Consider the following 12,554-nt stretch of genomic DNA (forward strand, 5'->3'; position numbering starts at 1 on the left):
GGCCTGACACTCAGCTGCAGAATAATATTAATCTGGCAGATTTCCTTATTTCCCGTGCTCGGTGGTTGATTACCCTGTTTACTGTTTGCTTCAGGTGTTGACAAATCGGCTTTCTGAAAGTTTTCCCAAACTTTTTCCAGATTGAAAAAAATACTATGCATTCATTCGTCAGGATTTATATAGCACTTCCTGTGTCTATTGTACCAAAATAGGACTTTGTGGCTCTGTTATTTAGGCTGATTCTTAGGGATTGCCTGACTCCCAGACTTCAAGAATGTCCCAAGTATTCCTTCAATTTAAAGAATCTAAATTTGGCTTAATGGCCTGATAGCAGCCCCCAAAATGCATCCAAGAGAGCCAAATAGAATTCCTTCTCTGAGGGCCTTTTAAAATAAGGTCAGTTCCTTTTGATTTGGGATGACTTACCTACTATCCCTTCTTGGAAGGCAAGAGGCTGGGTGAGATGACCCTTTCAAGGATTAGCCAGTGAGTCAGAGATCCTCAAAATTCTGCCAGACCAGAAACACAGGCTCATGGGCCTTGGTGGAAGGAATCAGTGGGAAGAAATCAGACAGCTGAGAACTCTCATCAGACACGTAACCCACAGCACAAATACCATATGTCTTCAGGCTCCTGCCTGTCAACTCCATCTTTCCCCTGTGCTGCTAAGTGGAACAGGGCTGGCAACGATTTCTGCAGGCCTAAAGATTTTCTGGACCATTCTTTTAAGGCTTATCTGTTGATGATGGAAGGATAAATCATGATCGCCAGGAAAGCATAGCTGGCGGGAGAGCAGCTGGTCCCACAACACGTTGGTGGCCCTAGAAACGGCACCATAAGATTCTCCACCTCTGCTCTTTTGCAGACATCACTGGGCGGGGAGGGGAATCTACCTGGTGCCAGGAGAACCATTTTTCTTAAAGCCAGAGGACTCTCCTTGGTCCAGAAAGGTAAATTCAGACAGGCCAAGCACCCAGGAAGAAGACGCCGGCAGCCGAAGCAGCATAAAGAAGCAAGGTAGATCCAGCAAGGAAGATGAGGGGGGACTGTTCTCGGCTGTGGAATCCCTTCTGGGGACCCGGGACAGAGGCGCAGAGACAGCAAGGAGATAAGTGCTCCCAGTATATTAGACGCAGCAGGGGGACAAGCTGCAGCCCTGGGCTCCCTGAGAGGGTTCATCCCAAGCAAACAAAACAGGCATTATGAAAGCAGCAGGAAGAGTGGGGACACGTCTTGGACAATAGTGAGTTGATAAATGCAACTAATTGTGAGACCTCGGTGAGTGTGTAAGTGCATCCCTTCAGATTGAAAGGGAAGGAACTTGAGGGGCTTTTGTTAAACTTAGGGGGAACTAAGCAAAGAGGCTAATAAATTGCTCAGTTAGTCATCTGGGTGTTGCCAATTCTCCACCCCTCCCAGCTCCTGGCAGCACATGGAGGTGCTGGAGTTCCTGTGATTTGACACGAAGTGGGAGATGCTGTGACAGCAGGGGGTCAGAATCTTTTGGCTTCTTTCCAAATGGAAAAAAAGTGAGCCTGTTATTCAGGGTCTGCTGCCCGGGCTGGAACACTGTACTTATCGGCTGGAAGAGGTGATGGCAGAGGAGGGAGGGGAGTGGGAAAAGGGACAATGGGAGAAAGGAGAAGGCAGTCCTGAGATGATGGTGCCAGGGCAGCTGCCCTCCCTCACACATGCGGGGGTCTGTATGTAAGTGAAACAGGACCTGGGGCTCTCAGTAGTGTCTTACGTTAGCCAGGGCTGAAAAAAATCAAACCTCTGGGATTGGCTTTCCAAATCGTGTGGTACCTTCTTGCGATCATTTGCTCCTTGTTCATCTGTTTGGGATCTGGGGGCTGTTGCCAATAGTAGTGAAGAAAGGAGACTAAATTCTCAGCTGGACCAATGGCTGACATTTATGCTGGGGAATGAGGGTGGTGAGGTTAATTAGGAAGGTCTCTCTGTCTCTCTGTCTCTCTCTGTCTCTGTGTCTCTGTCTCTGTCTCTCATTTCCCCTGAGGATGTGTTTGACCCTTGCTACTATCACTAAGCTTCCTGCTTCACTGTCTTCTCTTAACACCCAGCAGAAGTACCTTCTCGGCTCAGGCCACAAGCAGGTCGCCTTAGAGGGGAAGCCCGAAGCCTTTGGGGGAAGGAAAGGATGCTAAAGAAAAAAGGATCAGAGACGGTCCGCAGTCTCTCCTGCTGTCTGTCTATAGCCCTTCTCCACTAGCTAGTGGACACCCTTAGAATTCCCACCCCAGCAACTCAATCTTCCTTCCCCTCCCACTGCCAAGTGGCTGCTCACCTGGCTTCAGGGGTGTTTACTCCGTGGCTCCGCTCCTCACCTGGTCTTCGGAGCCCTTTGAAACACGCTTTCCTTAACACCCCCCATTCCAGTCCAAGAGGCCCACGCATCAGCCTTCCCTTCTTGTTTCTGATGGACTCCAGTTCCACATCCTGTCTCTGGGCACTGGGATTGAAGTCCAGCTGGAGTTATGGAAGCGTTGGCAGTAGAGGGTGTGAGTGGACCACGCTCAAGTAGTGGAGAAAATCCCAAATTAGGAGATCAGTCACACATATTCGCTGGCTTGGCTCAAGCTCAGTCACTAACACACGGTCAGGAAGAAGCATCACCAGCAAAGAGGCGAGTCATGTGGCACTGTTCCCGTGGCTGGACCTGCTGCACCTGTGCTCTCGTAGCTGCCTTAAGGGACTCGCTGCAGTTGGACCGTGACTTCAGGGGAGAAACGCAGACTGTACTGTGAGCGTCTGAGGACCACTTGACCCGGTTTTGAAATTTATCGCAGTTGTTATAATTGCTCTGGATCATTCTATCCCAACATCATAGCTCTGTCTGCTAAGCTCGTGAGTACTCAGCATGCAACTCAGACCGGCTCGTGGGACAAGAGCTGGATCTGGAGCGTGAAGGTCCTAATTTCCTTTCCTGAACTCACTTGGCTTCACAAGGAACTATATCAGAGGAGGCCACACACGCGCTAGGGAATCTTCTCACCTGGCTCCTAGTTCACGTGTTCACAACAACACTTGAAGTTTAACTTTTTTCTAAAGAAATAAAAGTCTGCAGGTCAAAACAAGGGTGACATAAATCAACAAGAGCTTTTTAAGCAGGCTCTTATGTATTTTTAAAGTCAGGATATTGAAGTATACTTTAAGTTACATGAGTTTGTAATTTGTGGGATTTTTTTTTTTTTGGTTTGTACATTAAAATTTTTTTTTAACTGTGGTAAAATACACGTAAGAAAATTTCCCATGTTAACCATGTTTAAAGTACAGTTCAGGAGTACTAAGTACATTCACATTGTTGTGCAGCCGATCTCCAGGACTCTTCAGCTTGCAAAACTGCAACTCGATAACCACTCAACAGTATCGCTGAACTCGATACTCCCCTGCAACCACCATTCTCCTTTCTGTCTCTATGAACTTGACCACTCTAGGTGCCTCATACAAGTGGAATCATACAGTATTCACCTTTTTCTGACTTACCTATTTCACTTAACATAACGTCCTCAGTGTTTATCCGTGTGTCAGAACTTCCTTCCTTTTTAAGGCTGAATAATATTCCATTGTATGTATATACCACATTTTGTTTATCCATTTATCCATCAGTGGACATTTAGGTTGCTTCCACCTTTTGGCCACCGTAAATAATGCTGCTATGAACAAAGTGTACAAATATCTCTTTGCGACTCTGCTTTCTATAATTTGTGTCTTTTAAAATTGAGTGAAGGAATGAGCCTGGACGAATTCCATATCCCATGGCTTTGCATTTTTTACCATTTGGAAGAAATCAGGAATGCAGCACTGATTTCACCAGGTACTATCTTTGCAGCTTCTTAGTGTGCTGACTTTTCAAGGGCTTCTTGTGCTCTTCTTCAGCGATAGGGGAGTGCTTTGAGAACTGCCATTAACTAGAAAGTAGCAGCAGTGCAGCTATATCTCGGTGATTGAAACACTCATCAAAGGCTGAACTGTCAGTGACTCGGTGTCTAACTGAAAACCACTGTTCCAGTTTCCCCTCACGTGGGACTTGAAGTCCCACCCCACGCTTCCCCGGGCCAAGAAAGCACGTGGTCCTGGGCTGAAGTCTCAAGTCTCAAGCATTGAGCTCCACTACTGAGTGCCCTTCTCACTGGCAGAGGCCTATAAATAACATGCGGGATCCTGTTCCAAAGTCAGCAGAGGGGCAGGGGCTGAGGGGTTGCTGAAATAATTTCATGAACAAATTGATCAAAGAAATGATCTGCGAATGAATCTTAGGGAAGGGAGAGCCAGCCAGCCATGTGGGCAGATAAGACTCCTCACCTGCAAAACCAGCCCGTCTCTCATGTCCCCCATTGTCTGCAGGCATGTCTAAGGCGTCTTCTAGCCCATTTGGCATTCACATAGCTAAGTCGGCTTCACTCTCAGCTCAGAAATGACTTGGGGGGCTGAAGTGTTCACATTCTGCCCCCCTGCAAGGAGGAAAAGGGCATCTAGTTCAGGAACCAAAACAAAGCTTATTCATCTCATCTCATCTTTTCAGACCCCAAGACAGAGTTCTCCACCGCCCCCCAGACACGGGGTCATCCAGCATAAAATGCACAGAAATCAAATGCATATCCGTTACAGGAGAAATGGCAGGGAAGTGGGGCTAAGGTGACAGACTCCGAAGAGCAAACATACACCTTTGTGCTCTGTCTTCTTAAAATTCATCCTCTCACCTGCCAGCCTTGAGAATTGCCTATTTACATAACTAGCTGCCTAAAATGGAATATTAGATAATGTTCCATGGCGGCTCACTCAATTTGAGCCCATCCCCGGGATATGAGTGATCCAGAAGTCCTCTGACAGTGTATAGCGTGGCACGCTGGCCCGCAGCCATGCCTCCGTGTTGTGTGAGCTCCGAGCTAAACAGATGTCAGGCCCGATCGCCCGGGTGGGAGACCAGCCGAGCAGCGGGGGGGAGGGGGCGTGATTCAGCACGCAGCTCCGTGGCACAACGGCCCTCGTGGACAGACAGCATCGCTTCCTGAGCTTCACAGCAGGCGCCTTGTTCTGCCCAAGGTGCTGTCTCGGAGACTGCCGACTAAAGGGACTGAGAAAGGGGGGAGCTGCAGGATCTACGGGGACAACCAGTCCAGGAGGTAATCAGTCAGTTCTGATGCCATCCCTGGCGCTGTGCCGGCCTCACACCCCCTATTGGTCCTTTCTGAGGCGTGCATCTCCCTCCCAGCAACACTGGAATCCTGCTGCTCTCATATAGGAGGAGTATAAATAAGTGATAAGGAAGTGTCCTGATGATGATAAGCGGGGATATCTTCTCAGCAGACCAGATGAATCAAAGAAGGCAATTGTGTGTGTTTGTTCATTTATTTTTCAGTGTTCCGGTTCCCGTAGTCAGTTTAGAGAAAATTCCTAACCTAGTGAAGGCAGATGGTGCCAATGTCAAAATGAACTCTACAACCACTACTGCAGTCACCTCCTGCTCCACCTCGTCCTCTGCCGTCTCCACCCCACCTGTAATTAAGCCGGTCTTGATGTCCAAGTCAGTGCCACCTTCCCCAGAGAAGATCTTAAATGGCAAAGGAATTTTGTCTGCCACCACAGACAAGAAGCACCAAAATGGCACCAAAAACAACAACAAGCCTTACAGGAGACTTTCAGGTACGTGTCTGTGTCCTTCGAGTCTGGCTCGTGACCAGATTGCAGTTGAGTTGCGTCCAGAACGAGGGAGTGATGCTTTCTTATAATTGAGCGGGTCTGTTTTGTTTTAAGGGAGACACGGAGTTTGCCTGCAAACAGGAACCCCCCCCCCTCCTCTAAAAATACAGGGGAGGACTGGTTCTCTTAATCCCGGGCCAGAGGCGGTATCTCGCTCAGCTCAGCACTTAGCAGGAGTTACCTTAGTGACCCCAAGGCAGGAGGCTCTGCAACCCCTCAGCAGTCTGTGGATTCGGAGGGTCTTGTCCTCACGCTGACAGGCCAAACTGCCCCTGGGTTCCGGAAAGCAGAGTCGGGCAATCCACCGTGATATCTCCCAGTAGCTCAGGGCAGGCTTGGAACAGTCGCATTGGTGCTGTCTGCCCATCTCCGTCCTTTGGTCTCGTTGGTTTCCAGGTTGATTCTGTGGTCTGGGGCTGCAACTGCCTTTCCCACATAAGCAGATTGGAATTTCCATCTGGGAACGCTTGGACTGGCACAGCAGATGGGGCGTTGAAGGGTCTCTCTCCGATCTACTTGGTTGCCTGAGTACCTCAGGGTACCCAGAAAGGTGCACATGGCCAGTCCTTAAGACAATGGTTGCGCTTAGGGGCCCCCAAGTGGGTGATATTTGCTTTGGGATTGTTGTAGAAGGAAATCTGGCAGTTTTACTTTCTCTAAAAGACCAAGAAAAGCTATAAACTTTATAACTTCTTCACACACTCTGGGCATTTATCAAATGTCAACCAGAAAAAAGAAAATACAGTTGACCCTTGAACAGCGCCGGGATTAGGGGTGCCGACCCTCCACGCAGTCAAAAATCCCTGTATAATTTCTAGTTGGCTCTCCGTATCTGCAGTTCCTCTGTATTTGCGGATTCAGCCAACCTCCAGTCATGTAGAACTACAGTATGTACTATTGAAAAAGATCCGCGTGTAAGTGGACCTGCACAGTTCAAACCCACGTTGTTCAAGGGTCCACTGTACAGGGTAAGCTGCCCTGTGAGAGTGAAGCTGTATCCTCTGGTATGAGCATAATTCCTAAGCGCCCCAAGAATTGTGGGTCATTTTCATTTTCTACTTTGTGTTTATCTGTGTTTCAGTTTCTCTATCTCACATCTGTCACTTTCAAAAAGTTTACTTCTTAAAAGTACCTCAGGCCCAAAGCATTCAAATGACACAGTTATTTTACCCTGAAGATCTCTCCATGTCCTTTCCACCCGCTGTCCAGAAAGAAAGGCAGAGCCTGGCGCTCTCTTGAGGGCGGGGGCCTCACTGTGTGGACGGAGCCCCCCCGCTCCTGGCTGTCTCCCTGCAGGGAAAGTTCATCTTCACTCTGCAGAGGGGGCAATCCAATAGGCCTGGCTGGGCGCAGTGAGGCCGGCTTCCTCCTCCTGGCAGAAGTATGACCATGGCTTCCAGCCGGCACCTTAATCTGAAGTTGTTCGGGCATTTTCTGTGTGTTTGTGGATTTTGCATTTTGTTGGTGGTTTTGTCTCATTGGGTCTTTTGCTTATTTCTCTCTCACTTTCACATTTGGCAGCCAGCTCCTACCCCCAGCCAAACAACCTGCTCAGTTCCCGGCCAGCACGAGTGCCGGTGTGGATCTGGGCACGGGTCTGACTCCGCCAGGCCCAAGGGAAACGACTCACACCAGGCGGCCTGGAGCCTGGCACCCAGACCCTCCTCGGTGGGCAGAGAGGGCTCGTAGGAAGCGAACATCTCCAGGCCTAGCAGTTTTCTTTTCTTAAAAATGAAGCTTAAAAAAAGAAGACAAAAGCAAAAGAAAGAGGCAGGCTGCATTTTGATAGTCAACCAGGAAATCTGTCTTGGATATGAGAGCGGTTTTATCGCAAGCATCAGTATCACCACTGTCGCAACCTCCCCACAGCTCCCAAACCTTCTTTTAAAATTAGAATGCATTCATTTATTATGGTCAGAGCTTACTCCACCAAGTTCAGACAGTTTTTTCAGGCAAGGTAACCTCTTTTTAGCTTGCAGCCATTGGAGGCCCTTAAGGAGACATTCCACCAAGTATATATACACCCCCCGCGCGCCCATCCACCCACCCGCCAATGCTGCTGCCCGTCTCCCTGGATGCCCAGAAGAGCTATGTCATTCCTGCCCTGCAGGACTCAGGTGTTTGTTGGGTGCCTTCCAGAAATGGCACAGGTCCTCAGGAGGTGGAACTTTAAAGCCTGAAGGGTCCTTAAGAGATTGCCGCACATCCCCTCATTTTCCAGGGGGAGGAGAGCATTTCTGTAATCCAGAAGGGGTGAAGGATCCAAAATGAGCATAAAAAGAGCAGATTCCTTAGAAGTAACCCCAACATGAGCTGTCAGGAGTCCAGCGGGAAGGCAGGAGCTGGGGAAAGCCCGCCTCCCTCAGCAGGTCCCCGAGGGACCCGGCTTGTTCCCATCTGGAGCATCAGGCCTCAGTCCAGGGGCAGAGCGACTGTGACACTAACAGGCCCTGCCCTCTCTGCACCTTCAGCTTCAGCCTCAGTGTAAAGCCCACACCTGCCCCTGTCCCTGCCTATATGTTCCTGAATCCGGGAAATGATTTTTCTGGCCGGCAAGGCCGCGTGGAAAGCCTCGTGCTGAGGACTTTGCAAAGCATGAGAGAGGCAGGTCACACTGACATGTCAAGGAATAATCTCCCACTTAAATAGCTAAAACTATTATGGAGGCAGGGCAGGAAGGGGTGGGTGATGTATTCTTGGAGCTACCCCGGGGGGAAAAAGTGGCCCTTGGGCCTCAGGTGGTTCTCCCTGGTCTGCAGCCACCTCTGCCCAAAGGTACCGGGGGGAATTGTTTGGAGTGAAAGCGTGAGAGCAACTGGCTCCTTTCCCTCCGCTGCCCACCTCCCCCCGAACCCGATTCCCTTGTTCATTCCGATCCCTACCGCCTCCCGCTAGACTTGGGAATTCTTGGGTTCAGAGGGGAGCGCCATCTTCCCCCAGCGGTTCTGGAAGCATTTTAGCAGCCGGTTGGAAAAAAAAAAAAAACACCAAAAAAAACCAGATTGCCTGACAATGTCTCACTTGTTGGTGCAAATGTGCATTTTTTTAAAAATGTGGTCTTAATGCCAAATCCTATTTAGTCTCCTTTTTTCTTATATTTTTTGTTTGTTTCTTAAACCAGAGAGAGAATTTGACCCAAATAAACACTGTGGAGTATTGGATCCCGAGACAAAGAAACCTTGCACAAGATCCCTCACCTGCAAGGTATTTCTCTTTCCATAAAAAATACTTCCTGCTCTCGCCGGGGCCTCTGTCGAAATGTTTGCATGCCACTCTCTGCACACGGCAGGGTGTGGAGCCTCGACATGACCCCCAGCTGTTCTTTGTAAGGGAAATGCTTTCTTCTCTTCCATGGTAGCAGAGCGCCTGCCTCAAGCTGGCTGGCTTTTTAAGAAGGGAAAAAAAAAAAAAAAAAATAGGCTTCCCCTGTTACTTGTGAGGCCAGACAGTAAATTGTATTTATAGGCACTCACAGGCGGTTCTAAACCCTGCTACGTTTTAATGTATGCAGGAGCAGCGCGGCGGCGGTGGCAGCGCCCTGAAAGGCAGCCCCGGAGGGGAGGACGAGCCGCCGTGCCCCTGATCCAGCCGCAGCGGGGTGGCCGGGGGACAGCTGACCCGAGGCGGCCGCCAGTGGGTGGCCCCCAGCCCCGTATTTCATACTGAACTGCCAGTGCCTCTTGGGATGGAGGCTGTGGCCCTCTCTGCTTGGTGGCTCTGTGTGTCTGGGCCAAAGCAAGCCTCCCACCTGCACCTGGATTAACTCCAGCACGCCCTCACCGTTGCCTTTCATCAGAGAGGTTCTCATGGGTTCTGCGCTGAAGCTCGTCATCTTATGCCATTTTTTGGAGGAAGCTTTGGCTTCTTAACGCCAGGAGCGTAGGGCACGGTTGCGTTTTGTGTGGTCTCTGCCTCTTCCCAGCCACAGAACAGGAGCTGTTGCCTTGAAGTTGACTTTTCAAGCACCTCTAAATTCCCATGAATTGCTGTTTCTGAAGTGGAGGGCCCGGGGAAGCAGGTTTATGTGCTGATCAAAGAGGCTGTGCTTTCCGTCTCTCTTCTCCTTAGACTCATTCGCTAAGCCATCGGAGGGCAGTCCCAGGCCGGAAAAAGCAATTTGACCTCCTTCTGGCGGAACACAAAGCCAAGTCCCGGGAAAAAGAAGTTAAAGATAAAGAGCATCTCCTGACTTCGGCAAGGGAAGTACTTCCAAACCCATCCGGGCCAGCGCAGGACTCGCTGCCGGGATCTTCAGGGAGCTTGGGCCCAGAACCTAAAGTCGCGTCCCCTGCGAAGTCCAGGCCACCTAACTCTGTGCTTCCTAGGTAAGTCCCACCTGGGCGATAGAAGCCTTGAGTCCGTGGTCAAGTGACCCTGCCCGGCTGGGTCGTGTGTGGTCGGATCACGTGTGAAATGGGAGTCGTTATCGTCCTGCCTGGTGAGGTGGTGGTGAAGTTGAAAGGAGAGGATGGGTGTGAGGGGCTCAGCCCAGTGCCCGCCACGTAGCGTTCAGTGGATTCTACTGCTGTCACCATTGTCGTCCTCACTGTGGTCATGACTGCCATGGTCGTCATCCTCCATAGCAGACCTCTATCCGGCAGGATGTGTTTTCACAGAGCAAGAGTCAGCTAGAAATAAATAGCTGAAAGGATGACACTCAAGCACCAGGCAACTTTCTGGTCACCTGAGTTTTTAGATTAGTTGAAGATTCCTGGAGCAGAGAGTGGGGGAAGCCTGGGGGGACGGGTAGTCAGCACAGCTGAGGAGCCCACTTGCCATGATATTTTGTGAATTCTTTCCACAGCTCTCCGATGGTCAGGGTAAAGGGAAAATTGCCGTGACAGGGCTGTCTGTCTTTACATTTCCCTCCATACCAAGAAAGCTGAGCCAACCTCTTTGGGGTTTTATTTGGTCGTCCTGGACAGAAAGGAAAGAATAGAAAACAAAACCCACCTGGGGGAATTCCCTGGCAGTCCAGTGGTTAGGATTCCAAGCTTCCACTGCAGGGGGCACGGGTTCGATCCCTGCTCGGGGAGCTAAGATCCCGCATGCCACGCAGCGTGGCCAAAAAAAAGAGGGAGGGAGAAAAAAAATTCCACTTGGGTTGAAAACCCATGTATGTGTGTTTTGACAGGCAGTGGAGTGCCATGATGAGCCACAGACCGATTTCCAGCTGATAGGACAGGGAACCCTCGTTCAAAAATATTTGTTGAGTGCTTGCTCCATAAGCAAGGTGCTGTGTTAGGTACTCTCAGGCAGGGGCACGGAGATGAATGAAACTAGATCCTGCTTCTCAAGAATTTGGCGTTTAGGAGATGAGACTCAAATATCCATAGCATCATAAAAGGCAAACATTAATAACACCATATAAGTGCAGATATTAGTATCCTCTGATGATTTTTGTTTTTTTTTGGCTGCGTTGGGCCTTCTGTGCTGCACACGGGCTTTGTCTAGTTGCAACGAGCGGGGGCTACTCTTTGTTGTGGTGTGCGGGCGTCTCATTGCGGTGGCTTCTCTTGTTGCGGAGCACGGGCTCTAGGCGCACGAACTTCAGTAGTTGTGGCATGCAGGCTCAGTAGTTGTGTCTCGCGGGCTCTAGAGCACAGGCTCAGTAGGTGTGGTGCACGGGCTTAGTTACTCTGCAGCATGTAGGATCTTCCTGGACCAGGGCTCGAACCCGTGTCCCCTGCATTGGCAGGCGGATTCTTAACAACTGTGCCACCAGGGAAGTCCCCTCTGATGATTTTTAATGCATACACTGTGAGGCTCAAAGAGTAATTGTCCAGTCAGCAAGTAGGCATTAAGAGAATATAGTTACAAAAGAAGGGGAAGGAATTTATTTTTAAAGCAAAAGCAAGTATTTGATGACAGTTGTTACTGACCTACCAGGATCTCTCATGCCTTACACTTTGGTGCAAGCCTGACCAGTTTGGCAGCTGGAGCCCATCTCTTGGAATCACCAAGCTCAGCCTCAGGGATGGAGTCAGACGGAGTCAGATGGAGTCACCACCCACACATCTCCATCATCATAACCACTGTCGGGTCGTTGTCGTCATCCATTTACTTGCCACTGCCCTTGCCACCCCTCACTTTCCAAGATCGTTTTATAATTTCTCACTGTAATGCCAGATGTTGGTGAAGGATATTACCCTTGGGGACACAGTTCTGCTCCAAACTTCTGGAAGGGGCTTCAATTCTATGTACCGTAGCTTTCAAACTTCTTGGTGGCGATGGAACTTTTTTGTTCCCACAGAACCTTACTTACATGGTACCCGATATAAAAGCAGACCTGCCTCCACCTGAAGCCCGCTCAGCCCTGCTCTCATCGCACGTGTACCCAGAACCCACTGTCCCCCAGCCCATCCAAGGGGTCACCTCAGCTTCCCCAAGGACTCCAGGGAACCCCAGTTTGAAAACTCTTTTATTATACATTTCTCCATCGATCTTGACTGATGCAGGCACTTCGCACCCAAGCAGTGGTACCTGGCTTAACAGAGAGGCTGGGGGCAGCCGTTAAAAAATGAAACAGGCAACAGTGGAGCCTTCAAAGCTGCTTCTCTCTCTTCCTTTTTTGGTTTAATTTTCAGGGGAATGTTTGTCAATAGAGAAATGCCAGGTGTTTATGTTCTTTTAGGGAAATAGAAGAAAGAGAGAGGGTGAGGTTAATCAGCAGAAAAGAACGTCTCTGAAAGAAAAGGGCAGGCCAAGGAGCACATTGCAAATGTTGGTAAGAGAATAATTTTTGAGGACGCTTTTCGAGGCACCAGAAAACTCAGGGGTGAATTCTGTTCCACAGTTAGTGGGAAATCACGTCCTTTTTCAGTTGCTTTAGG

At 49.7% G+C, this 12,554-nt stretch overlaps 1 protein-coding gene and 1 long non-coding RNA gene across 11 annotated transcripts in view; one reads left to right on the forward strand and one right to left on the reverse strand.

The window, feature by feature from the left end:
- Positions 1-12,554, forward strand: part of ATXN7L1 (ataxin 7 like 1) — a 236,720-nt gene that overhangs the window by 192,223 nt on the left and 31,943 nt on the right. For all 10 annotated transcript variants that reach the window (XM_082473446.1, XM_082473445.1, XM_082473448.1 and 7 more), the window contains 3 exons: positions 5,381-5,664; positions 8,843-8,925; positions 9,790-10,046. In XM_082473446.1, coding sequence (XP_082329572.1) covers positions 5,381-5,664; positions 8,843-8,925; positions 9,790-10,046 — 624 coding nt within the window. The remainder of the gene's footprint in view (positions 1-5,380; positions 5,665-8,842; positions 8,926-9,789; positions 10,047-12,554) is intronic.
- Positions 1-12,554, reverse strand: part of LOC309666305 — a 386,060-nt gene that overhangs the window by 73,152 nt on the left and 300,354 nt on the right. The gene's annotated exons all lie outside the window — the stretch shown is intronic.

The sequence above is a fragment of the Balaenoptera physalus genome (assembly GCF_965194825.1).
Source record: "Balaenoptera physalus genome assembly, chromosome: 8".
NCBI classification, from domain to species: domain Eukaryota; kingdom Metazoa; phylum Chordata; class Mammalia; order Artiodactyla; family Balaenopteridae; genus Balaenoptera; species Balaenoptera physalus.